The 27865-nt window shown below is 46.9% G+C and overlaps 2 protein-coding genes across 2 annotated transcripts in view; one reads left to right on the top strand and one right to left on the bottom strand.

Annotated features, from left to right (window-relative positions):
- The window catches only part of arhgap9 (Rho GTPase activating protein 9), a 43603-nt gene extending 39304 nt beyond the window's left edge, over positions 1 to 4299 (top strand). The window contains exon 19 of the mRNA XM_061218987.1: positions 868 to 4299. Within this exon, the coding sequence (XP_061074971.1) occupies positions 868 to 1054 (187 nt within the window). The 3' untranslated portion in view covers positions 1055 to 4299. The remainder of the gene's footprint in view (positions 1 to 867) is intronic.
- Positions 4300 to 9087: 4788 nt separating this feature from the next.
- Positions 9088 to 27865, bottom strand: part of LOC133109502 (zinc finger E-box-binding homeobox 1-like) — a 29523-nt gene continuing 10745 nt past the window's right edge. The window contains exons 2-8 of the mRNA XM_061218825.1: positions 26312 to 26557; positions 22134 to 22334; positions 19017 to 19219; positions 18269 to 18380; positions 15769 to 16976; positions 10665 to 10848; positions 9088 to 9623 (exon numbers count right to left, since the gene is read on the bottom strand). Of these exons, the coding sequence (XP_061074809.1) occupies positions 9088 to 9623; positions 10665 to 10848; positions 15769 to 16976; positions 18269 to 18380; positions 19017 to 19219; positions 22134 to 22334; positions 26312 to 26324 (2457 nt within the window). The 5' untranslated portion in view covers positions 26325 to 26557. The remainder of the gene's footprint in view (positions 9624 to 10664; positions 10849 to 15768; positions 16977 to 18268; positions 18381 to 19016; positions 19220 to 22133; positions 22335 to 26311; positions 26558 to 27865) is intronic.

The raw sequence follows: 27865 nt of genomic DNA on the forward strand, positions 1-27865 counted from the left end.
CTTCAAGTATTTTGATGTATTCAAACTGATCCATGATCCCTGGTATATGAACCCAACACCGTAGTATGAAAAACATCCCCATACCATGATTTTTGCACCACCATGCTTCACTGTCTTCACAGTGTACTGTGGCTTGAATTCAGTACCCGGGGTTGTCTGACGTACTGTCGATTTTACTCATCAGTCCACAGAATGTTACGCCATTTCTCTTTGGGCCAATCAGTGTGTTCCTTGGCTAATTTTAACCGATTCTGCACAAGCCCTTTTTTCAGCAATGGTGCTTTATGGGGGCTTCTTGCTGATAGCTCAGTGACTGTAACAGCACTTGCAGGTAATTTTAGATCATCTTTGATCTTTCTGGAGCTGATAAATGGCTGAATCTTTCCCATTCTGACTATTCTTTGATCCATTTTAACAGTAGTTGCTCGTTTTATTCCACGTGTTTTGGGTTTTTGGTTTCTGAGGGCAGCAGATTGAGGGTTGGCTAGAGCAGCAATATGTGCCGTGCGCTTTGTCTTGAGAAGATCGTGAATGCCGGGTGCATTTTCATCAAAGCAATCTTGATGGCGTTTTTTGGTGAATCCCATCGACTCTTCTGCAGCGCGGTAGATGGATGAGTGCAGTGTGTTCCAGTTATGTTGATAGCGGAGCTTTCTGGGATGTTGTTCAGCTCGGCTGCAAGTCGGTTTCTCAGGGGTGAGTGACTGTGAGGGACTGAAGGGCATGGAAGCCTGCATGTGGATCTCCTTCTCCAGCCATCACCTTATCATCCTGTGGGCCATCCGTGATTTGAATTTCTCTCTGGTCATCCTGTCTAGATTACATAATTTAACAGTCCCCCCCCCTGTCTCTCTCTCTCTCTCTCAGGGTCATGGAGCGCTCAGACTCGAACCGCATGACGACGCAGAACATCGGGATCGTGTTCGGCCCGACGCTCATGAGACCGGAGCGGGACAGCGGGAACATGGCGGTGAACATGGTGTACCAGAACCAGGCCGTGGAGCTCATGCTTAGCGAGTTCGACCGCGTCTTCGGCCCCGACGGGTCCCTCTGACCCGCCCCTGCGCCACACTCCGCCCCCTCCCACCAGCTCTGACCCGCCCCTGCACCAAGCTCCGCCCCCTCCCACCAGCTCTGACCCGCCCCTGCACCAAGCTCCGCCCCCTCCCACCAGCTCTGACCCGCCCCTGCACCAAGCTCCGCCCCCTCCCACCAGCTCTGACCCGCCCCTGCGCCAAGCTCCACCCCCTCCCACCAGCTCTGACCCGCCCCTGCGCCAAGCTCCGCCCCCTCCCACCATGACGAAGCCAATCAGGATCCTGTTGCTGCAAACGCAGCCGAATATTAACCACTACGGTGGCTGCACGGCTGTGCTGACATCATCAGGGGGCAGGGGTCAGGAGTCGCTGCCATTTCAATGTAGTTTTCAGGAAAGTAACTGGAATTGAATGTGTTATACAGAGATACCCCTGACCCTGGAAGCCATAGGGAGAGAAGACGTGTGTCAGGGTACACGCGCTTCTTTCCAGGAGGAGCACGTGTCAGGTTATGCGGGGGAGGAGTGTATGTCAGGGTTTCCTGCAGTGTGTGTATGTCTCCTACAGTGTGTGTGTGTCTCCTACAGTGTGTCTGTCAGGGTTTTCTACATTGTGTGTGTTTCCCTACAGTGTGTGTGTGCGTCTCCTACAGTGTGTGTGTTTCCCTGCTGTGTGTGTGTCTCTGCAGTGTGTGTGTGTATGTGTCTCCTACAGTGTGTGTGTCAGGGTTTCCTACAGTGTGTGTATTTCCCTGCTGTGTGTGTGTCTCTGCAGTGTGTGTGTGTGTCTCCTACAGTGTGTGTTTCTCTGCAGTGTGTGTGTCTCCTACAGTGTGTGTTTCCCTGCTGTGTGTGTGTTTCCCTACAGTGTGTGTGTGCGTCTCCTACAGTGTGTGTGTTTCCCTGCTGTGTGTGTGTCTCTGCAGTGTGTGTGTGTATGTGTCTCCTACAGTGTGTGTATTTCCCTGCTGTGTGTGTGTCTCTGCAGTGTGTGTGTCAGGGTTTCCTACAGTGTGTGTATTTCCCTGCTGTGTGTGTTTCTCTGCAGTGTGTGTGTCTCCTACAGTGTGTTTTTCAATGCTGTGTGTGTGTGTCTCTGCAGTGTGTGTGTGCGTCTCCTACAGTGTTTGTGTTTCCCCCTCGTGTCTCCAGAGTGTGTGTGTATCCCTGCAATATGTGTGTGGGTATTTGCTCTCTGCTCAGGGCTGTAGAATAAGTGGTCTGTTCTGTTCTGAGTGTGGTTTATCATAGCAATGCATCGCGTCAGATCATATGTAGGACCCCCCAGTGAAAAAATGTACTCTTTCTGTATCCATTAAATTGTTTTGGAGGCAGCAATCATTTGTAAATTACTGCGTCAACCCCCCCATGTGTCCACACATGCACACACACTCACACGTGCCTACACGCAAGCACACACACACACACACACAAGCATCTACTCACACACGTACACACACACTCTTGACATAGAAGCACATGCAGTACACACACACATGCACATATACACACGTGCCTACACGTAAGCACACACAGACACACACCAAGCTGTTCACGATCCAGGTCCATGGAAGTGCCATTCCATGTCCTGACAACCTGACAATCCTTACATCTCCACTTTAACCTCTTATTCTAGTGTTTATCTGTGTGACACACATCTCTGCACCCCTCAAATGTACTGTATGTTTGGCACAATGTCTGAGGTCATGTTCTGTTTTGTCCACAATCAACACTTTTGAATGTCATTCTATTCCCACAGAAAGTTAAATGACCAGGTCCCTGAAACATCTGTCACCTCACAGGGACCCAAGAGGCCTTCCCTGCAAAAGAGCTTTGATTGTTTAAGTACAGCAGATCCCCATAAAGTCCTGGCTACCTTCTGCAAGGAAGTGTGCGCCGGTCTCTAGTTTCTCCGTGTGGAGTACTCAGTGTATGACTGCATCTCTAAGTGCGCTGGACATGGTCTGTAGTGTGTTCTGTGTGCATGAGAGACAGGGAAAGTGTCGAGGTGTGTGTGTGTGTGTTTCTCTGTAAAAGAGGGCGGTGTTCTCCCCCTCACGATTGGCGCAAATTCTGCTTTTAATAACAGAACAAAAGACAAACTAGAAATACATATGTTTAAAAAATGTGGACCCCCTCCCTCCCCCACCTCCCTCTCCCTCTGTGGTTTGGGTAATTTTATATTGACTGTGGCTTTGGCAAAAGACACAAAAGCAGAGGAAAAAAAGGCAGAAGAAAGTGTAGAAGCATTTTAATGTTTTATTTTATATATTTATTTATTTTTATTTTCTTATTATTGCAGAACTCCGGGGAGAGGGTGGAGAGGGATTTTTATGTGTTTCCAGCACACAGTCGCCTGAATCTAATTTTTTTTTTTTGTGCAGAAAAAAAAAAAAAATCTCAGCTCTCGGTGTGCTCTTTCTGGGGTTCTCTGTCTTGTCAGACTGATTAGTCTAAATTTGAATGGTGTAAACGCAATTTAGAAGGAAAAAAGAACAAACAAAAAACATCCTCACATTTTCTCCGACCAGCTAAATGTAGGCTTTGCATACCGTGTTTTTATTTCATTAGGGAGAGGCATTGTCATTGTATGTGATTATTATCAAGTGATTATTTTCCGAATTGATTAATGTTTCTTTATAAGTATTTTAACTGAATCCAGACAGTACAGGTCATTTTTCATATTTATAGGCCCGTTACCTCCAGGGTTGTATTGTTCGTGTATTGTAGCGGACATGTTTGTGTTTTGTTTCTGACATACAGTTTTAAAAGTGAAAATCCTCCTGGCTGTATTAGAATTTATGAAAATGTTTTGGAAACAACTTAAAAGAGCAAACATTATTTTGGAAGAGGGTGTGCTTTTGTTTTGCCTGTCTTCTGTTTCCGTGTGCTTGGTCTCTTTCTCAATTTATTTTGGTTACGTTTTGGGCATATTTTATATTTTTGTCACATGCTGTGGATTTTCATGTAATGTTGGCAACTTTGTTTTCGCATACCCATCTCAGTGCCATTTTACACATGTAATTGCTAAAAACCTTGTCCTTATTCTGCCATTTGAAGGCTCGTTGTAAAACAGAAGAAAACGAACTGAATAGAATATAAGTCGGTAACATTGCGTTACCGTTGTAAGTATAAGTGAAGACCTTTGAATCTGAAGGCTTTGTTATCTATTTGCTGTGTTGGTACATCCCTGGTATTAGGTCCTGCTTGCAGTATATGTACAGTATTGAAGCGTGAGCCAAATAAAAATCTTAGATGAATAATCCTGTGGATCGTCTTTCTTTGTTTTTGGTTTCTAGATTCGTAAAACCAAAACAAACTGTCAACATTGTTGCTAAATCTGAGCTGATGTTTCGAATGACGCTTTTCTTGTTTAACGGTGTGCAAAACGTATTGTATTGTCTTTTGTCCCCTTGTCCGTGTCTGACCTTTGACCTTCAGGAACGAGAAGACGGGGCTCTGCTCTATGGGGCTCTGCTCTACGGGGCTCTGCTCTATGGGGCTCTACGGGGCTCTGCTCTATGGGGCTCTGCTCTATGGGGCTCTGCTCTATGGGGCTCTGCTCTACGGGGCTCTATGGGGCTCTACGGGGCTCTGCTCTATGGGGCTCTGCTCTATGGGGCTCTGCTCTATGGGGCTCTGCTCTATGGGGCTCTGCTCTATGGGGCTCTGCTCTACGGGGCTCTGCTCTATGGGGCTCTATGGGGCTCTGCTCTATGGGGCTCTGCTCTATGGGGCTCTGCTCTATGGGGCTCTATGGGGCTCTGCTCTATGGGGCTCTATGGGCTCTGCTCTATGGGGCTCTGCTCTATGGGGCTCTATGGGGCTCTGCTCTACGGGGCTCTGCTCTATGGGGCTCTATGGGGCTCTGCTCTATGGGGCTCTGCTCTATGGGGCTCTGCTCTATGGGGCTCTATGGGGCTCTGCTCTACGGGGCTCTGCTCTACGGGGTTCTGCTCTATGGGACTCTGCTCTATGGGGCTCTGCTCTACGGGGCTCTGCTCTATGGGGCTCTGCTCTATGGGGCTCTGCTCTATGGGGCTCTATGGGGCTCTGCTCTATGGGGCTCTGCTCTACGGGGCTCTGCTCTATGGGGCTCTGCTCTATGGGGCTCTATGGGGCTCTGCTCTACGGGGCTCTATGGGGCTCTGCTCTATGGGGCTCTACGGGGCTCTGCTCTATGGGGCTCTGCTCTATGGGGCTCTGCTCTACGGGGCTCTGCTCTATGGGGCTCTATGGGGCTCTGCTCTATGGGGCTCTGCTCTATGGGGCTCTGCTCTACGGGGCTCTATGGGGCTCTACGGGGCTCTGCTCTATGGGGCTCTGCTCTATGGGGCTCTGCTCTATGGGGCTCTGCTCTACGGGGCTCTATGGGGCTCTACGGGGCTCTGCTCTATGGGGCTCTGCTCTATGGGGCTCTGCTCTACGGGGCTCTGCTCTATGGGGCTCTATGGGGCTCTGCTCTATGGGGCTCTGCTCTATGGGGCTCTGCTCTATGGGGCTCTGCTCTACGGGGCTCTGCTCTATGGGGCTCTATGGGGCTCTGCTCTATGGGGCTCTGCTCTATGGGGCTCTGCTCTACGGGGCTCTATGGGGCTCTACGGGGCTCTGCTCTATGGGGCTCTGCTCTATGGGGCACTATGGGGCTCTATGGGGCTCTGCTCTATGGGGCTCTGCTCTATGGGGCTCTATGGGGCTCTGCTCGATGGGGCTCTGCTCTACGGGGCTCTATGGGGCTCTGCTCTACGGGGCTCTGCTCTATGGGGCTCTACGGGGCTCTGCTCTACGGGGCTCTGCTCTATGGGGCTCTATGGGGCTCTGCTCTACGGGGCTCTGCTCTGTCGGTTTCAGTGAAGGCGTCTCAAGCACCAGATTAATTATGCAAATGCGTATATGGCGTGGCGAGTGGGAAGTCCCCCCCACACACACACACGCACGCACGCAGACACACGCACACACACACACACACACGCGCGCACACACGACACCTTTCTCTGTCAGTCGTTTATGCTAAGAGGAATGGGGTGTATCAGAATTAAGCTAATAGACGCTTGAGCGCACATAGGCTAAGCTTATCTCTCATGCATCGGCCTGTACTCAGTAATGAAAAACAGAACGGGGCCATACTTCGCCTAGATTCGGACGATCATTCAGCTCAGTGGCTGTTTTTTTTACATCATTCTTCTCTGTACGGTCCCGTTAATGGGCTCGTGGTATTTCTATTGCTTTGTTTTGAACATTGTGTGTCCTGGTACACGGGTTCACTTGAGCTCACTGTAGCAAACTTTTTTGCCATGCATTTTTCGGTCTCTCCGTTTCGTTACATTCAATTTTATTCTTTAGGAAATCAGGGAAGCCTTTCACGAATGAATGATAATCAATGCAGACGGAAATGTCGATATAATTCAGCATATATAAACACATTTTAACAAATATTATAAAACAATTAGCCAAAAGATAATCCAACACAGACGCAAAAGGACCATAACTACATTATAACCTTACATGCCTGTTTTGAGGTTTATGTGTTTTGTACATTGTGATCACAGATCATTGAGTATGACTTAATTTCATCTCTTGAAACTCATTTCTGGCGTGAGATCCCTTCTGGGGAAATGTAAAATAACATGAAATATAAGGCAATATAAATGCATTTGAATTTGAATTGGCCTGTAATGATCTGGGAGAATTATCAAGAGCAAAACATGTTGTATCTACATTGTTTTTTTATTTTATTAAAATATATTTACAATTAATATAAAAACCAAAATAACCACAAAAAAAAATGAACATGTTTAGCCCATAAAAAAAAAATACATTGTGTAAATACATAATATAATATGTATGGATTTTAAGTCTTCATTCACTAAAATAGTGAAGACATTCTGCAAGAGGACCACAACGCAACCACATAAGTTGTACCTCGGTTTTTGGGACCTGTGACGTTACCCTTCCACTTCTAATAACACCACAAAGAGCGCTAAACATAAGCTCCACCACCTGAATAGCAGCGTCTGACAGGCGATGCGGGCTTTGAGGCACATTTAAAGGTTCCCCCTTGGAACCCATCTCCCTTAGCTGATCTGCGGGAGTTTCTTTACGTAAATGAACTGCGAAATGACGTAGATTGTTAATGCTGAGGGAGTTTGAGGTCAACAAGGGCTGCGTAGTTTGACTTTTGAGCTCTAGGTTCGTACTCTTTAGCGAAAGAGCCGCTGCCCACGCCCCGAGGTGGTGGCGTCACCGGTTATCACGCTTATCAGCGCTCACTGCTAGCTGCAGGGGATGCAAAGCGTTGCTCAGCACGCCGCTTGCTGAAGCCCCTGGACCCGGCACACACTGCACCACACGCAAGGCACGTCGGTGTCATTCAGAAAGCATACATTTTTGCGACTCCGTGTTTAATCGGCCGGCTAAACAAATAATTGCACTTGAACGCCTGTTTAAAAATGTAAAATAAAAAAAAGACTTCATATACATATACAGTGCAAACAGTTAAGGTAACCCGGTCTTTAAATGTAAAACAAATACTAATCGTCTTTGCATCGAAACTGTGTAGAGGCACTGTCAGTGCTAGACTGACTGTATCCAAAACGCGTTTGAATGCTTTTGACTAAAGGCACTGGTGATCTCCCATGTGTATGACATGGGCTACAGTACGAAACTGAACTTGCACAGAAAGCACACGTCAGCCGAACCTTTATCTAAACCACTGGCCTGAGAGCTTTTTTTCTCTCATTCTCATGAGCGCGATACCCTGGAAATGAGCAAAGGCTGTTCCTTTAAACTGTTGCTTGGTTTCCATATTTAATGCTACTACAGTAACAACCTCTAAATCGTTTTTAACTAGATGCTTGTTGAAAAGTTCTGTTCCAAGCCAGTGCCACGGCTAGCATTTCAGTCCGGTTGTCGCTAACATTAGTCCTCAGTCGCCGTACATCTGACAGCACTCATATCCACTGAATGTGCTGAAGAGAAAAAAAAAGTGTATATATTTTAGTTTGAGGAGGCCCAAAAATGAGTACCTCAGTGGTTTTCCGGTGTGACTTTGGGCTGATTTCACGCAAGGTAAACTTTATATTCTTCTCCCCAAACAGGAAGCTAGCTCTTCAGCTATTGCACTGCGAGTGACTGAGTGAAGGGTATAGTCCTCCGAGTTTGAGGTTAAAGTCTTCGTTTGCATTTTTGGTGGTTTCCCTTTGTGCTAATGACTAGGTATTTGATGTAAAAGCATACCCCCACAATACCCCAGGTACTCCGAGGTAGAGGTAGTCCAACAAAAACGCACAGCGTTTAGATAGTAACACCTAAAATAAAAACAGAATCCAAAAAAAAACCTACTTTGTCAATGTATACCCCTTTAGACAGGTAATTCACAAACATTTGTGGATTGACAAAAGCGTAAAACAAAGCCTACCCAACCCAAAAACCTCAAAGTTTGGCTCACAAATGCAAAGTATTAAAAAACCCAGACGTGCAAAGCAAAAATAGAGATAAAATCAACTTACGTCTCATCTCAAAAAATGCTTGTTGAATAATTAACCTTGAAAAAATTTTGGTACTAATAATTTATGCATTTTTGAAGCTTTAGTGGTTTTTAGGCTTTCGTATTTGTAAGAAGACTCCTTTTCTTTAAGGAAGGAAGGAACTCAGACCAGCAGAAACTCATCTTCCCAGAGTGCAGTGGGTTACAGGGGTCCATGTACATGCCTCCTTTGTCTGCAGACTCCTGCAGTGAGATCTGTGACATCTTCCTGCGCAACACGATCAGCCATCCTTGTAAACAAAATGTCTTCCTGTCATTCAGCTATGGTCTCAGTCTCTTTGGAAGAGTGTTTCTAATGTAACTATTACTATTGGACCATGGCAGAAGTCACCAAACTGTGTCCTTAGTGGGCCTGTCTTCAGTCGCCGTTGTCATTCCCAGCTAGCGTTAGCCTGTTATCTAGCGTTAGCCTGTTAGCCATCGTTAGCTAGCGTTAGCCTGTTAGCCATCGTTAGCTCGTTAGCTAGCGTTAGCCTGTTAGCCATCGTTAGCCCGTTAGCTAGCGTTAGCCTGTGCTGTGGTCTCCGTCATCACACTCCTGCACCCCTTCGGACTGGGGTCCTCCCTCCCCTGCTCCGGCCCGCCCCCCAGCTTCAGGCTCCGCCCCCAGCTCCACGCCACTACCATCCTCGCTGCTGACCGACCTGTCCATCAAGGCACCCAACTCCACCCCCCTCACAACCTGCTCCTCCTCCTCCTCCTCCTCCTCCTCCTCCTCTTCCTCCCTCAGCCCCCCATCCAGGCTGGACTCACTGAGGAAGCTGGCCCTGCCAAGCACCGCCTCCAGGCCCTGCCCCTGGCAGAGGAGGGTCGCGCCATCCCCAAGGCCGTTGCCGGGGTGGTTGCCGGGGTCCTGCTCACGGCTGCAGTAGGCGTAGCGGTGGTTCATGTGCTGGGAGTAGGAGCCGGAGTGGGAGAAGCGCTTGCCGCACTTGTCGCACTGGTAGGGCTTCTCCCCGGAGTGCAGCCGGCTGTGTTCGATCAGGTGATGCTTGTGCTTAAAGGCCTTCCTGCAGATCTTACACTCATGGGGACGCTTCCCTGTGGGCGGAAGAGGACGGGAGTTAGCCCCCAATATAAAATCACCCCCCAAAACGGGTATGTGTGTGTGGTACGTACCTGTGTGTACAGGAGTATGTGTATGTAGCTGTTTGTATAGGTGTGTGTAGTACTTACCTGTGTGTACAGGTGTGTGTGTGTGATACGTACCTGTGTGTACAGGTGTGTGTGTGTGATACGTACCTGTGTGTACAGGTGTGTGTAGTACTTACCTGTGTGTACAGGAGTGTGTGTGTACTTACCTGTGTGTACAGGAGTGTGTGTGGTAAGTACCTGTGTGTACAGGTGTGTGTGGTATGTACCTGTGTGTACAGGTGTGTGTGGTAAGTACCTGTGTGTACAGGTGTGTGTGGTATGTACCTGTGTGTACAGGTGTGTGTGGTACGTACCTGTGTGTACAGGTGACTGTGGTACGTACCTGTGTGTACAGGTGTGTGTGGTATGTACCTGTGTGTACAGGTGTGTGTGGTACGTACCTCTGTGTACAGGTGAGTGTGGTACGTACCTGTGTGTACAGGTGAGTGTGGTACGTACCTGTGTGTACAGGTGTGTGTGGTATGTACCTGTGTGTACAGGTGTGTGTGGTACGTACCTCTGTGTACAGGTGAGTGTGGTACGTACCTGTGTGTACAGGTGAGTGTGGTATGTACCTGTGTGTACAGGTGTGTGGTACGTACCTGTGTGTACAGGTGTGTGGGGTACGTACCTGTGTGTACAGGTGTGTGTGGTACGTACCTGTGTGTACAGGTGAGTGTGGTATGTACCTGTGTGTACAGGTGTGTGTGGTACGTACCTCTGTGTACAGGTGAGTGTGGTACGTACCTGTGTGTACAGGTGAGTGTGGTATGTACCTGTGTGTACAGGTGTGTGGTACGTACCTGTGTGTACAAGTGTGTGGGGTACGTACCTGTGTGTACAGGTGTGTGTGGTACGTACCTGTGTGTACAGGTGAGTGTGGTACGTACCTGTGTGTACAGGTGAGTGTGGTTTGTACCTGTGTGTACAGGTGAGTGTGGTACGTACCTGTGTGCTCGTACTTGTGGCGCAGCAGGGAGCTGCTCTTCTGGAAGGTCTTGTCACAGATGTCACAGGCATACAGGCCCTCGTCGGTTTTCTTCAGCCTCTTTCTCCCCAGGCCCCCCTCCCCATCCGCTCCCTCGTCCATCAGCGACAGGTAGTCCAGGCAACCACGGCCCATCGCCTCGCTCTGAAACACCACAGACCCCTCAGTGCAAATACTTTAATAATACTTTAATAATACTTTCTCTCACCATTCATTTATGTGTCTCCCTGTGTCTCATAGTGTTATGTCATTGGTCAGAAAATACTGGTTATGGTGTCTCGGTGGCGCAGCCTGTAGAGCACTGACCGCATGCTCATTGCGAGCCGCGACGTCGGCGGTTCGAATCCGACCATCCGACATTTGTCGCATGTCCTCCCCTCTCTCTCTCGCTCCCATTCTTCCTGTCTCTCTATACTATATACTGTCCAATAAAGCCGAAAAAGGCCTAAAAAAATCTGTATATATAAAAAAAAAAAGAAAATACTGGTTATGTCCCAAAAAGCCACTTTGCTGCTCTAAGCTGCACTGCATGTGGCAGAGAGACCTGATACGCAAGGCTAGCGACTATTTAGCCCACAGGTGTCCTGAAAGGTCAGTGTCAAACCATAGCACCCATGTTTGCCAGTACCTTTGAGAAAAGGGATGCTATGACAACATAGCCAACTTTTTACTTTTCAGTCATTCACAAAAATGCTGCTGCACCGGGAGCTTTTTTTAAACGCTCTACTTCTGTAATGATTCCAGGAAAATACACTCCACGCAGTATTTAACAAGTCACATGGTGTGAATGGTGTGAATGGTGACTCCTCCGGACATTACTCAGAATGCTCTCTGTAGAGCCACTGCTGGAATTCCCCTGAGTATGTGAGCACATGAAAGCTCCCCGCACCAGCTGGACAGACCCGCAGACGGCCCACGCCAAGGTGCACTGTCAGGCGGCTAATGTCACTCCGGGTGATGTGTCCACAGCGCTCTGCCACTCAGCTGTTTCACACGTTCTGTAGGCCAAGTGAGGACCTACTTTCACACAGTTTGGTGAATACATTGCAGATGAATGTTACCTTGTATCGCTTTTCAATTTACATGAGTGGAACTTTATTTTAAATCGTGTTTAAAAGTAGGAAATTATGGTATTTGACAAATAAAATGAAATATCCATTGTGATATCTTTCTAAGATGCCTCTGTATGAAAAGACTTTAAAACTTTTACTTTTAATAATTATAAAAGATTTAAATGGGAGGGGCATGTTGGCTGGGTTCTGTCGCTTGTAGCCAATCAGAAGCATTGTGTTGAGGGTCTTGATTATGCTGGGAGTGACAGGATTGGACTACCTTTCTGTACAGGGGGTGCTTTTGTTTCCATTCACGTGTTCTGGCAGTTGAGTAAAAAAAATGAACATTTCAAGCTAGATAAAAATGCTTTTAGCTTTTAGCTTTTAACCACATGACCTGATTCAGCCAAAAATAACCAAAGATCAAACAAAATGAAAAACACAGGATATCACCTTAATGTGATATTGAAACGCTGAAAGCTTCTGTAGTCTCTGACTCATTATCACATGCAACTAAAATGGATCCTTCTCTGATTTAGCACACTTAGCAGAGTGCTGACATGAACGTAATACTTGCCCATGGGTTTCACTGACCTAAAATAAGTTAAAAAACAAGAGATACTAGAGATAACTGGTTTCAGACATCTCTAATATGATAACGCAATAACCCTCCAAAACGGCACAGGTTATCAAATATGGCACATACAGTGATGGGAAAAAGTATGTTTGTCACACTTAAATGTTTCTGATCAAACAAATTTAAATATTAGTCAAATACAACACAAGTAAACACAAAATGCAGCTTTTAAATGAAGGTTTTTATTATTAAGGGAGGAAAAAAATCCAAACCTACATGGCCCTGTGTGAAAAAGTGATTGCCCCCTAAACCTAATAACTGGTTGGGCCACCCTTAGCAGCAACAACTGCAATCAAGTGTTTGCGATAACTTGCAATGAGTCTCTCACAGCGCTGTGGAGGAATTTTGGCCCACTCATCTTTGCAGAATTGTTGTAATTCAGCCACATTGGAGGGTTTGAGCATGAACCGCCTTTTTAAGGTCATGCCACAGCATCTCAATAGGATTCAGGTCAGGACTTTGACTAGGCCACTCCAAAGTCTTCATTTTGTTTTACTTCAGCCATTCAGAGGTGGACTTGCTGGTGTGTTTTGGATCATTTTCCTGCTGCAGAACCCAAATTCGTTTCAGCTTGAGGTCACGAACAGATGGCCGGACATTCTCCTTCAGGATTTTTGGTAGACAGAATTCATGGTTCCATTTATCACAGCAAGTCTTCCAGGTCCTGAAGCAGCAAGACAGCCCCAGACCATCACACTACCACCACCATATTTTACTGTTGGTATGATGTTCTTTTTCTGAAATGCGGTGTTACTTTTATGCCAGATGTAATGGGACACACACCTTCCAAAAAGTTCAACTTTTGTCTCGTCAGACCACAGAGTATTTTCCCAAAAGTCTTGGGGATCATGAAGATGTTTTCTGGCAAAATTGAGATGAGCCTTAATGTTCTTTTTGCTCAGCAGTGGTTTTCGTCTTGGAACTCTGCCATGCAGGTCTCTTTCTTATGGTGGAGTCATGAACACTGACCTTAACTGAGGCCTGCAGTTCTTTGGATGTTGTTGTGGGGTCTTTTGTGACCTCTTGGATGAGTCGTCGCTGCGTTCTTGGGGTAATTTTGGTCGGCCGGCCACTCCTGGGAAGGTTCACCACTGTTCCATATTTTCGCCATTTGTGGATAATGGCTCTCACTGTGGTTCGCTGGAGTCCCAAAGCTTTAGAAATGGCTTTATAAACTTTTCCAGGCTGATAGATCTCAATTACTTTCTTTCTCATTTGTTCCTGAATTTCTTTAGATCTCGGCATGATGTCTAGCTTTTGAGGATCATTTGGTCATTTGATCACTTTGTCAGGCAGGTCCTATTTAAGTGATTTCTTGATGGAGAACAGGTGTGGCAGTAATCAAGCCTGGGTGTGGCTAGAGAAATTGAACTCAGGTTTGATAAACCACAGTTAAGTTATGTTTTAACAGGGGGGCAATCACTTTTTCACACAGGGCCATGTAGGATGGATTTTTTTTCTCCCTTAATAATAAAAACCTTCATTTAAAAACTGCATTTTGTGTTTACTTGTGTTGTCTTTGACTAATAGTTAAATTTGTTTGATGATCGGAAACGTTTAAGTGTGACAAACATGCCAAAGAATAAGAAATCAGGGAGGGGGCAAACACTTTTTCACACCACTGTATTTAATATTTATTTATACTATATATATATATTTATCTTCATTAGTGCAAAACTAACTATGAAGTTATATAGGAGATATACTGTATGTTACATGTAATTGTATAGTATTTGATACCTACAGGGTCACTTCCATGCCACAGACAGATTAAGTTTAGTCTTGAACTAAACTGAGTTTTGTATGGAGAACCATTTTCAAAACTGAATTTAGTCTAGGACTAGGCTAAATCTGCGTCTGAGAAACTGGCCCCTAGATTCATAAAGTCTGCAGGCCCATGGACACTGATCAAATTAAGTGGGTTAGAATGTGAGTAATATTTTTCAGTGTCAAGTAACCTTCTAAAACTTGGACTAATAATTTCAGGGCAAATTTAATGTTATTCACCTTTTTAAAAACAGAAAAATAATATAATGTAATACTATATAACATAATAGAACAAAATTACCTTATTGTTTATATTATTATTATAAACTATTCTTATAACATTCTATCTACCAGGCCAGGCTATTAAAATCTGGCCCTTCAGGTGAGTAGTCCTGCAGGTTTTCTTCTTGAAGAGAGGAATTAATTGATGGATTGATGCTACTGATTGACCTGGAGGGTAGGAGTCAATACCATTACATTACATTACATTATTGGCATTTGGCAGACGCTCTTATCCAGAGCGACGTACAGTTGATTAGACTAAGCAGGAGACAATCCTCCCCTGGAGCAATGCAGGGTCAAGGGCCTTGCTCAAGTGCCCAAGGCAGTGCGGATCTTATTGTGGCTACACTGGGATTTGAACCACAAACCTTGCCACCGACCTTGCCTGTCCAAGTCATTTACCTTAACCACTACGCTACAGGCGGCCCTTTAATACCAGCAGTACTGCTGACCTGCAGGGCCATATCTCAGTGTCCCTGCCTGAGGGAAGGATGCTAAATCTTATCCAGAAAGGGCTGGTGTGGGTGCAGCTACATGCCTGACTCTACTAATCAAAGGTCCTTAGGAAAGACTTGAATGGTTGGTCAGTAGAATCAGGAGTGCTACGTCAGTAGAATCAGGAGTGCTACGACTTAGTTGGAACAGAAGCCTGCACCTGCACCAGGTGGCTGGCAGTGTGGCTGTTTGACTGACAGTGTGGCTGTTTGACTGACAGTGTGGCTGTTTGACTGACAGTGTGGCTGTTTGACTGGCAGTGTGGCTGTTTGACTGGCAGTGTGGCTGTTTGACTGGCAGTGTGGCTGTTTGACTGGCAGTGTGGCTGTTTGACTGGCAGTGTGGCTGTTTGACTGACAGTGTGGCTGTTTGACTGGCAGTGTGGCTGTTTGACTGACAGTGTGGCTGTTTGACTGGCAGTGTGGCTGTTTGACTGGCAGTGTGGCTGTTTGACTGGCAGTGTGGCTGTTTGACTGGCAGTGTGGCTGTTTGACTGGCAGTGTGGCTGTTTGACTGGCAGTGTGGCTGTTTGACTGACAGTGTGGCTGTTTGACTGGCAGTGTGGCTGTTTGACTGACAGTGTGGCTGTTTGACTGGCAGTGTGGCTGTTTGACTGACAGTGTGGCTGTTTGACTGGCAGTGTGGCTGTTTGACTGGCAGTGTGGCTGTTTGGCTGGCAGTGTGGCTGTTTGACTGGCAGTGTGGCTGTTTGACTGACAGTGTGGCTGTTTGACTGACAGTGTGGCTGTTTGACTGGCAGTGTGGCTGTTTGGCTGGCAGTGTGGCTGTTTGACTGGCAGTGTGGCTGTTTGGCTGGCAGTGAATCTTTACCATTAAGCTCTGCTGTTCCTGATGGATCCTCTTGAGGAAGGAGTCTGTGTCGGACTCCATCATGTAGGGCAGTGGAGGCAGGAAGGGGGCGCGGTTGTGGGTGAGGGGGTTGAGGGACAGGGGGGAGAGGCTGTCTGGATGGGGGCCTGGGGGCATGATGGGACTGAAGAGGGGGAGGGCGCTGTAGAGGGCGGGGCTGAACAGGGCTGTCCCGGCGTAGGCCGCTGGCTGCTGGTTGGACAGCAGGGTCTGTCTGCTGTCGCCGGGTGGAGACAGTCCGTTGCAGGGCCTGTTGTCCCCGGCGACCCAGCGGGGCTTGGGCAGGGAGAGGTCCAAGGGCTCATTCTGGGAGTCGGCTGAGCCGGGGGTCCTGCTGGGGGGGGTGAGGCGGTTTGGGGGTGATGAGGCAGGGGCGTGAACGGGGGCCGACAGGTCGAGGCAGAGGGGTGAACCCAACCTCCGGGGCGTCCCGTGCCTCCTCTGGTCCGGGAAGGACGGAGAGGTTGGGCTGGCGGGGTGGTGGGCGGGGCTTTGCTGGGGGGAACAGAGTGGGCGTGGTCCCAGGGAGTTGGGCAGGGGGAGGAGGGGGGGCCAGGAGGACCGGCGAATGGGAGACCTCTCTCTGCCGAAGCCGTTGGCCTTGTGGGGCCCCTGGGGGCCCGCGTCCCGTCCCCAGCCCGGCGGTGAGGGCTCCAGGCCCTGCACAGGGTCCCGGTTCAACCTGCAAAGGTAGCGCTCGTGCTGTGCCAAAACCGCGCGGCTCGGGAAGAGCTGCGCGCACCAGCGGCACGTGACCCCGCCCCCGCCTGCAGGCTCCGCCCCCTCCCTGTGAGCCCCGCCCCTCCTCAGCATCTCCTGCAGGACGTACCCAAACCTGTCTGTGCTGCCCAGGAGAGGCAGCAGGCCAGGGAACTTGAACAGGTCGGCTTGGTAAAACTCGGGGCTGGGGTCCCCCTGCTCTGGCTGCCCCCCCGGGGCCCGGTCCGCGTGGGCCCCGGGGCTGGGGAAGGCGTACGGGGAGCCCTTCCCGCTGTTCCGCCCGTGGCCACTAGGGGGCGAGCCTGGAGAGGAGCCATGGAAGGACGTGCCGTACACCTGTCCGTTCATCGCCGCCCCGCTCACACACTTCCTGCTGCTCAGGTGGGAGCTGTACGAGCCTGAGTGTGAGAAGCGCTTCCTGCACGTGGCACACTCGTACGGTTTCTCACCTGCAGAGGGAAACCAGCTTTATTGCTCAAAACTCGCATTATCAGGCCTGCCTGGAGACAATACGCATGTTTATCAATCAATTCATCAGTAACCTTCCACAAACAGGAAAACGGAAATGACATACTATACATCGCTTGTGTATTTACAGAGAGGTCTATATAGTGACACAATTTTAAAAGGCTGTAATTCCTACACCAGCACCGCCAGCAGCTTTCATTTGAGGTGAACCATCCAGTGTGTCCCTGTACAAACGCTTCCACACCTCACTGTGTGTGTGCTGTATGTACAAATGCTTCCACACCTCACTGTGTGTGTGCTGTATGTACAAACACGTACACACGTCACTGTGTGTGTGCTGTATGTACAAACGCGTACACCTCACTGTGTGTGTGCTGTATGTACAAACGCTTCCACACCTCACTGTGTGTGTGCTGTATGTACAAACGCTTCCACACCTCACTGTGTGTGTGCTGTATGTACAAACGCTTACACACCTCACTGTGTGCTGTATGTACAAACGCGTACACACCTCACTGTGTGTGTGCTGTATGTACAAACGCTTCCACACCTCACTGTGTGTGTGCTGTATGTACAAACGCTTCCACACCTCACTGTGTGTGTGCTGTATGTACAAACGCGTACACCTCACTGTGTGTGTGCTGTATGTACAAACGCTTCCACACCTCACTGTGTGTGTGCTGTATGTACAAACGTGTACACCTCACTGTGTGTGTGCTGCATGTACAAACGCTTCCACACCTCACTGTGTGTGCTGTATGTACAAACGCTTCCACACCTCACTGTGTGTGTGCTGTATGTACAAACGCTTCCACACCTCACTGTGTGTGTGCTGTATGTACAAACGCTTATACGCCTCACTGTGTGTGTGCTGTATGTACAAACGCGTACACGCCTCACTGTGTGTGTGCTGCATGTACAAACGCTTACACGCCTCACTGTGTGTGTGCTGTATGTACAAACGCGTACACGCCTCACTGTGTGTGTGCTGTATGTACAAACGCTTCCACACCTCACTGTGTGTGTGCTGTATGTACAAAGTGTATACACTAATGAAAAAAAAATCAACAACATATCTGTAACCTATAATATACAACAAAAATATCAAAAACCGAAATAAATGCAAACAATACATAACTGTCAAAGACCAATACAACCTCCAACCTCCAAATATGGGAAAAACAGTTTTTTTAAATTGTAAAACTTAAATTAAGTTTTTAACTAGCACTAGATTAGAATGATTTTGTAATGACTACGCCATATTGTATCTTACCGCTATGGATGCGGAGGTGCTCTTTTAGATGGTGTTTGTATTTGAAGGCTTTTCCGCACTGCAGGCATTTGAACTTCCTGTTTTCCGAAGTGAGGTCGAACATGGTCGGATGCTGCGCAGAAACAATTTTTAAAACTTTTATTTGAGACTGCGAAGAGTCGCCGTATCAGGCATATCTTAGATTTATCTACACATTAACCATCACATCGAGATACGAAGAAAGAACATGAACTTCAAACTTTTTACTTGAAGAAGTTATGATGGGGCAGTGTTAGAAACAATTACTGGAATACAGAGGGACAACACACACATGCACACACACACCCACACACATGTGCACACACACACACACACACACGTGCACACACACACACATACACATACACATGCACACACACACACGTGCAGACACACACATACACACGTGCACACATATATGCACACACACAAACACACACACATGCACACACACGTGCACACACACACATACACACACACGTGCACACACACGTGCACACACACACCCACACACACACACCCACACACAAATCACTATCCAACTCAGAGACTGATGTTAAATTCACTTACAGAACTGACTGAACTGAAATGGCTTCGACCCCAATCCTGATCATAACACAATCTCTGCTGTGAATGCCTAAAAACAGGAAGTCCCAGATCCCTGTGTGTGATTGACAGGTATGTGAGTGAGCTGGTGAGTGCAGGGCAGCCATCTTGGCTCCTGTCTTACCTTGTTCGGTGCTAGGCTGTGCATGGCCATGTGCTTGTCCATCTGAGCCCTGTAGGGGGCGCTGTAGCTGCACAGGGGGCAGACGAGGCGGCTGCTGCCCTCCCTCTCCTGGCAGAAGCGGATGTGTTCACGCAGGGCAGCGTCTCGCTGGTAGGTGCGCTGGCAGAACGGGCACGCCAGCACAGGCCTCAGGGCCTCGGGGTCTGTGGACCATTACAGGTCAACCACCATCACAGCTCAATCACCATTACGGCTCAACTACCATTACAGGTCAACCACCATCACAGCTCAACCACCATTATGGCTCAACCACCATTACGGCTCAACTACCATTACGGCTCAACCACCATTACGGCTCAACTACCATTACGGCTCAACCACCATTACGGCTCAACCACCATTACAGTTCAGCTACCATAACGGCTCAACTATTACCATTAGCTGCTGCCTTCACAGTTGCTATGAATTCTGTTATACAAGTGAAACTCATAGGCTTTGGTAGCCATTTCAGGAAAACATGAAATCATCTTTCCAATTAATTATTAATTATACAAACGTGCCTTATCGTATTATTTAAATTTTAAAAACCACTATTACAAATTTCCAAAAAGCAGGAATGAGATAAGTTAAGTCATCACCAGATCTGGCTTTAGATGAAGTGGTTCATTAGTACTAAAGTTGTGTAACAAACCTATGAGCATTTTTCGCCTGGGGCAATTTTGTCTGAAGGCAAGCCTGGTGATGCAATCTAATTGGGTATATACACTCATCAGCTTCCTGTTTTGTTGGATTTAAATATTCATTTTCCAGTGAGAGAGAGGAAAAGAGTGGGGGTATATGTGAATTATATTGTTTATAATATGTTCTTTCTGGTTGATTTCTATTCATGCCAATAAAGGCATTTGAAATTTAAATTCACATTGAAAGGTGTGTGTGTGTGTGTGTGTGTGTGTGTGAGAGAGAGAGAGAGAGAGAGAGAGAGAAGAGAGAATAGTGTGAAATATCTTTGGGGATGCACTTCTGATTTGTCTCTTTCTACCGCATGATGTAATAACTGCATCAGCCGGCATCAAACGCAGACTGAAAACGCAAAGCCAGATCCAAACCTCGCCACAAAGGAAAGAAGATGAGAGAAAACGCAGCCCCGCGTCTCCACAAGCCCACGTGACACCTCACTACGGGTGAAGGGCGCGGCTGTTTTCATTTGCAGTCTAAATATAATCTCTCAGAAGGCACAGACGACTGAAGCCCGAGATGCAGTAAAAGACGCTTTGTAGCCTTAAACATAGAACACGTTACTGCGGCGTACATGTGTCACTGCACAAAAGCAAAATTCAGTAACAACAGCCTGGCCTCTTTGTGTTTTCACTGTGGTTATACACATTACACATTAAGTTGTGTAGACAGACAGGGTTTTCACTGAAGCAATCAGGGTAGAGTTGAGTGATGCGAGAGTACTGTCCAAGTCAAGCCGATTAGCCCTAAGGTCCTGAATTCAGTACGACCATAACTATAAACTGCAGAATACTCTGCTTTCTTTAAAAGGGACACTGTGTATTTGTACTACACCTGGGTCAAACATGTAATTGTTTTGGATTCAAATACTTGTCTGTGGTTGATTGATCTTGATTGGTGCAATTGAGCCCACCAGAAGGTGGGGTTTGAACTTATTAAGAGTATTTCATAGGTTCCAATACACCAGACAAGCTCAGTAGAAAGTGTAGTTTTGAAACCAAAACAATTACAATTACATTTCTGACCCAGATCTGATTTGTGCTAAACTTTCAGCCACGCTGGCATTCTCTGTGATGCCTTGACAATCCCTCAAAACCACTGGGGAAGAATTTAGCTGTTCCTTGGCTCATCTCTTAATGCAGTTCCTGTCTCTTTTACTCCAGCTCGTAACGTGCTGTCTCTTTTACACCAGCTCGTAACGAGCTGTCTCTTTTACTCCAGCTCGTAACGTGCTGTCTCTTTTACACCAGCTCGTAACGAGCTGTCTCTTTTACTCCAGCTCGTAACGAGCTGTCTCTTTTACTCCAGCTCGTAACGAGCTGTCTCTTTTACTCCAGCTCGTAACGTGCTGTCTCTTTTACTCCAGCTCGTAACGAGCTGTCTCTTTTACTCCAGCTCGTAACGAGCTGTCTCTTTTACTCCAGCTCGTAACGAGCTGTCTCTTTTACACCAGCTCGTAACGAGCTGTCTCTTTTACTCCAGCTCATAAGAGTTACGTGTTTTCATGAGCCCAGTGCTCTTAGTTCGGACCTGTAGCAGATTCTGATTCTGTATCACAGTTTATTCTTCTCCTAAGGCATGCTAGGGCATGCTAGGGCATGCTAGGGCATGCTAGGGCATGCACACACAGATCGTTGTAGAAGAGCTTGTTGTCACATGGCTTTGTGTTCTGTGTGCACTTTGTGTTGTTTTGTGTTCTGTGTGCACTTTGTGTTGTTTTGTGTTCTGTGTGCACTGTGTTGTTTTGTGTTCTGTGTGCACTTTGTGTTGTTTTGTGTTCTGTGTGCACTTTGTGTTGTTTTGCGTTCTGTGTGCACTTTGTGTTGTTTTGTGTTCTGTGTGCACTGTATTGTTTTGTGTTCTGTGTGCACTTTGTGTTGTTTTGCGTTCTGTGTGCACTTTGTGTTGTTTTGTGTTCTGTGTGCACTTTGTGTTGTTTTGTGTTCCGTGTGCACTTTGTGTTGTTTTGTGGCTCTAGCAAGGGGGATTCCCAGGCTTTCTGAGCCTGTGACCCAATTAACATGAAAATACATTTTCTCTGACTCACCCGTCTTAAAATGTAGCCTGTAATATTCTCAAATTTGGAGTTAACATGTCTTCAGCGTACGTTCAATTGCACATACAGTTGAACATGCAGGAGTGAGATCACAATGTGTGGTTAGAATGTTCTCAACAGAACATACTAATGCTGTAGCAGCTACTGGAAACCAAAGCCATGGAGTTCTAGAACACTGACTTAGACATTCCACAAAAACCTGCTCTTCAGAGGGTTAATCTGACTAGTGTGGCTGTTGATGGAAGAATATTCAGAAAGCCTTTTCACTTCATCCTCGGGGTCATCCCTGTCACGGGTTCGGGACCCTAAATTTTGCCCTGCCTCACCTTGCCCGTCAGATGAGCCCTGTTTCTCTGGCGACCAGCAGGGCAGGGGCGTGTCCTCACGGGTGGGGAGGTCTGGGTGATAAACGCCCATGGTTCCGTTGTTGGCGTGTCGTTGGGGCCCCGGGTTCGAGGCCTGGCGGAGCTGCATCAGGAACTCGTAATGAGCCAGGTCCTCTGGAGCCCTGGGGTCACTCCCCTGACCTGGACACACAGTGTGGGTAAAGGACCGGGTCACTCCCCTGACCTGGACACACAGTGTGGGTAAAGGACCGGGTCACTCCCCTGACCTGGACACACAGTGTGGGTAAAGGACCGGGTCACTCCCCTGACCTGGACACACGGTGTGGGTAAAGGACCGGGTCACTCCCCTGACCTGGACACACGGTGTGGGTAAAGGACCGGGTCACTCCCCTGACCTGGACACACGGTGTGGGTAAAGGACCGGGTCACTCCCCTGACCTGGACACACGGTGTGGGTAAAGGACCGGGTCACTCCCCTGACCTGGACACACGGTGTGGGTAAAGGACCGGGTCACTCCCCTGACCTGGACACACGGTGTGGGTAAAGGACCGGGTCACTCCCCTGACCTGGACACACGGTGTGGGTAAAGGACCGGGTCACTCCCCTGACCTGGACACACAGTGTGGGTAAAGGACCGGGTCACTCCCCTGACCTGGACACACGGTGTGGGTAAAGGACCGGGTCACTCCCCTGACCTGGACACACAGTGCGGGTAAAGGACCGGGTCACTCCCCTGACCTGGACACACAGTGTGTGATCAGATTCGCTCACTCTGTTATCAGATTCACTCACTGTGTGATCAGATTCACTCACTCTCTGATCAGATTCGCTAATTAGTAGAATCAGGTGTGCCAAATTAGCATTGAAATTAAAATGATCACCATGAACAGAGTTGGGCAGCCCTGAGCTAACATAGCCTGGGCCCAACATTTACTCCAGTTGAGGGGACCATTTCTGATCCAGGGACCCGCCCCCACCCAGGTTCAAAGCCATCCAGAGGACTCCATGCCAAAAAAGGGTTTTATTTAAAAAAGGTTTTATGTATGTGTGTATGTGTGTATGTATGTGTGTGTGTATGTGCGAGTGTGTGTGTGTATGTGTATGTATGTGTGTATGTGCGTGTGCACTTCACACAGACTGAGTTGCAGTGGGGACTCTCTGGCTGACTTTTTTCTCGAATGTTTGCAGATGTGGGCATATTTTTATTGTCTTCATGTGGGCGGGACAGATCGGGAGCAGCTCATAGCTGTAAAACAGCTCAGCTCACACAAACCATTCCCTCCAGAGCCATTCACTCCAGAGCCATTCACTGCAGAGCCATTCACTCCAGAGCCATTCTCTCCAGAGCCATTCACTCCAGAGCCATTCCCTCCAGAGCCATTCACTCCAGAGCCATTCCCTCCAGAGCCATTCACTCCAGAGCCATTCACTGCAGAGCCATTCACTCCAGAGCCATTCCCTCCAGAGCCATTCACTCCAGAGCCATTCTCTCCAGAGCCATTCACTCCAGAGCCAGGCTCCATCACACCCAAAATAAAACCAACACTCATTTACCCACTTTTCATTTCATTTTGATGATGCCGTTCAGCCTCGTTCTTGTGTGGGAAGAGTTTTCATATTTCTGTCATATTTTCTAGCTTGCAGAATTTCAAGGGCTTGTTGGGGTTGGAAAAAGGTGAATGGTGAATTTAGCACACAGAATTAATATTTTAGCGTTTAGCCAATGCTCCTCTCTGGAACAGCTTACATTCTTTACATCCAGAGCACTGATACAACTGCAGAGTCTACTGAAAAAGTTCTTCATAAGACCATTGAATATTTTGCTAAAGGGTGGAACTTACGAACTCAGAAGTGCACGCCATGTTCCCTAAGCATTAAGCCATTATGCTAACCCACACAAGCTCCTAGCAACACCTCTCCTCCAAAAACATATACTGGCTTCCCATAAATGTGCGCTTCAAATTCAATATTCTTCAGCTCACCTACAAAGCTCTCAATGACCTGGAGCTCATAGTGCTTCTAATCAGTCGACACAGATCAAATATCTAAACTCATTAGCTGCTGCAAGTCCACTTCCTGTTGTCTAGACCCGTTGCCTAGCACTTTACTTAAAGTCTGCCTCCCTGTGATCTGCCCTTCTATTGTCGATATAGCTAACATTTATCATCTGAATCTATACATACTGACCTGAAAATTGCTTCCATTACTGACAAATTAAATGACAAATTACAAGCCTTTAAATTGCTCCTGGTCCCTGTCAGCAAGGGTGTGCCCCAGGGCTCAGTGCTGGGACCATGGCCTGATATCTTTTTTATATTTTTATATTTATCTATATGCTTCTTCTTGGTGAGATCATTTGAAGGCATAGTCTTGGGTTCCACTGTTGCAGATGATCTAAGTCAGCACTTATCCTTCCAATCTCCTCCATCACTGCTCAGTTAACACATTGGTTTACCTCAAACCTTCAGTTAAACAGTGGTGTAATTTGTTTGTTATTTTGTTACCTCCTGGCTCTATTGCCTCTCTAACACCCAACTGAACTTCAACATGTTTAAAACTCTGTTGCCAAAATGCTAACCCACACACCGATAAATCCATTCTGCTTTCTGTACATACTGTCCATTATGCAGTTATTTACTCGCAGTATGGATGTGAATACCTTCAGATTGAAGCTGGCAGCCTGCACCTCATATGCATTGTTTTGGTTAATATAATGTATAATATGCTAGAGTACAGAGCCAATACAACGAAGTGTGTCACTGTCCAAATACTTATGTACTTCACTGTATGATATAATATGATCTAACATTTAAGGACAAGGTTAAATGAGAACATGTAGATTAGATTTCCAAACTGAAGAATTATTTAATTTATTGTGAGGCTTAGATTATTGATGCAGGCCTATCGTGCCGACACATTAAAACATGAAACCATAACCCACTTTTCTATGGTTGTCACATTTCCAGGAAATGTAGTTTTGTGGACATAATACTGGCTTGAGAAGGTTGAGAGAAGAACGGCAGCAGATTATTAATTTGCATTTCATTTTCTTTTCATTCCTGCGATCCAAATAGATATTTGATCTAAGAAAAATATCAAAAGCTGCCTTTCAAGGTTGCTTTATAATTAATACTAATTTAGTTCTGAAATATTTATCCACAAATAAGAGTACATTTTCATAAATACAACATTAATAAATAATAAATAACAATGTTTCACTGCAGCTGATTGGTGGTCTGCCAGGAGAGAACATCTTTCTCAACAGGTTGTTCAGCCGAGGAGTCATGAGGATATGCTCTATATGCTCCAGCTGGGGTCATCAATTACCTTGTTTTACACAGGTGGGCTCGGCAATTATTGGCAACCTTGACTTGAAATACGCAAAAAATTCTTTAAAAAATAAACAATATAATTGTTGAGAGAAACTCAAAATGCCAACGTGAAAATTACTGTACTTTATTAGTGTTATTTTAATGGAAATGGAATAGATTAAACCAAAATCCTGTGTCTGTGGTGAATTAGCACCCCGTTTAGTACTTGGTGCATCCATCTCTGGCAGGATAACAGCATGGAGTCTTTTTCTGTAATGCTTGAAGGTTAATTTGGAGGGGTTTTGAACAGACCCTGTGACATTCTTGGGTTGGTGCTTATCAACTACCTTCTTCAGTTGAGTCCACAGATTCAAAACATTGATTTTCTTGTCACGGAACCATTTTTCTGTGGATTTTGAGGTACACTTTGGGTCATTGTCTTGCTGGAAAGTCCACCTACAGCCAAGTCTCAGCCTTGTAGCAGAGGCAACCAGATTGTCAGCCAAAATTGTGTGATACTTGGTGGAATCCATTATCCTACTGATTTTAATTTTAATGGACCTCTGGACCATCACTATCCCACCACCGAATTACGGTGGTATGACACGCAGCTCCTTTTATGCATCCCTGTTTCGACACCAAATATACTGATACTGACAAAACGGTCAATTTGGTCATGTCTTACCACAGGACCTTCGTTCAGTCACACTTTAAATGACCAAATGACACCAAAGTGAGACCAAAAAGGAATGTTTTGTTCAGATACTGCCATGTTTGGCAGGACTTGAATGGATATGATTCTATTATTTCCCCAGTGTAGTCTAATGTATCGGAGGCGCTCTTACCATAGATCATCATCTCATCCCTGGGGCCCTCTCTCTCCGCGGGGGGGCCTGCGTTCTGGGGCCCCCGCGGCCACACCAGGGTGGGACTCAGGCTCTGGAAGGTGGCGCAGTGGGCGGGGCTTCCCGGCTCTGTGCCCTCACTGGCTGTCAGGCTGCCTTTGTCCTGGATGTCATTGGTCTCTGCGCCCCAAGCCACACCCTCACCTTCCCCCTCTGAACCCAGAGCTGTCAGCTTCTCTACATCCACTGGAGAGAGAGAGAGGGAGGAAGGGGGAGAGAGAGAGGGATAGAGAGAAAGAGGGAGAAAGAGAGAGGGGGAGGAGGGAGGGAGAGAGGGAGGGAGGGGGAGAGAGGGAGGGATAGAGAGAAAGAGGGAGGGGAGAAAGGGGGAGAAAGAAAGAGAGGGGAGGAGGGAGGCAGAGGGGGAGAGAGGGGGAGAAAGAGAGAGGGGGGAGGAGGGAGGGAGGGAGAGAGAGAGAGGGAGAGGGGAGAAAGAGAGAACAAAGGAGCAAGAGAGGGAGAGGGGGAGAGAGAGAGAGAGGGAGGGAGGGATGGAGAGAAAGAGGGAGGGGGGAGAGATGGGGAGAAAGAGAGAAAGAGGGGGAGGAGGGAGAGAGAGAGTGGGAGAGAGAGAGAGAGGGTCATCCTCTCTGCAGGAGACTTAGGCAGGCCTGGACTGAATTAAAATGTGTGACCTGTGACATTGCCTGTTAATGAATTATGGAGTTTGGTGAGTTCAGTGATCTGGTGAAATAAAATGAAACTCCTTAATTTAACAAGACAAAGATGAGACCACAGATACCAGTGTCTTACCAGTGTCTCCCATCACAGACAACTGCATGTAAGACATTCTACAATCACCATTTCTCCCAATCAACAATCGGCATTCAATTAAATTACATTTTATTCAATAATTTATTGTGTTTTTTAACACAGACTATCAGAAAAAACGGTAAACACCAGGCCTGAACCCCCAAATAGCACATGAGGTAAGAAAACTCAAACAGAGTGTACATAATGTACTCATCCATAGCAGACTGACGCTAAGACTGGCAAGAGCCAATGATGTGCAGCTCAAACATGCACTAATCACAGTCATATAAGCCTATTTTATTTATGATTTAGTTTCCATTTATAAGTATTGCCAGCATAAATCAGGAGTAATGCCATTCATAAAAATTCTCAAGTAAATATCTAGACTCACATCCTTTACTTAATGATAATGTACCGGTAAATTAAACATGTTATCGTTTTTCCTTCATAAATTAATTTCAGCTGTGGTTATTGATTTTGACCAGAATGTGCACATCATACATGCCAAATGAACTGTATTTGAAACTGAAAGATATGGACAAAGGCAGTACTTTCACCTCCCTACTGGCTGACTGTGTTGCGTTACTTTTCCCTGCTGTAAAGCACTTTGTGCTGTATGCTCGAAAAGTGCTACACAAATAAAGTTATTATTATTATTATTACTATTATTACTATTTTATTCATAAAATCAAGCATTCGGTCATACAAATAAAAGGGCAAGCAGCTTAAATTTAACATTTA

This window comes from Conger conger, chromosome 14, assembly GCF_963514075.1.
Source record: "Conger conger chromosome 14, fConCon1.1, whole genome shotgun sequence".
Lineage (NCBI taxonomy): Eukaryota > Metazoa > Chordata > Actinopteri > Anguilliformes > Congridae > Conger > Conger conger.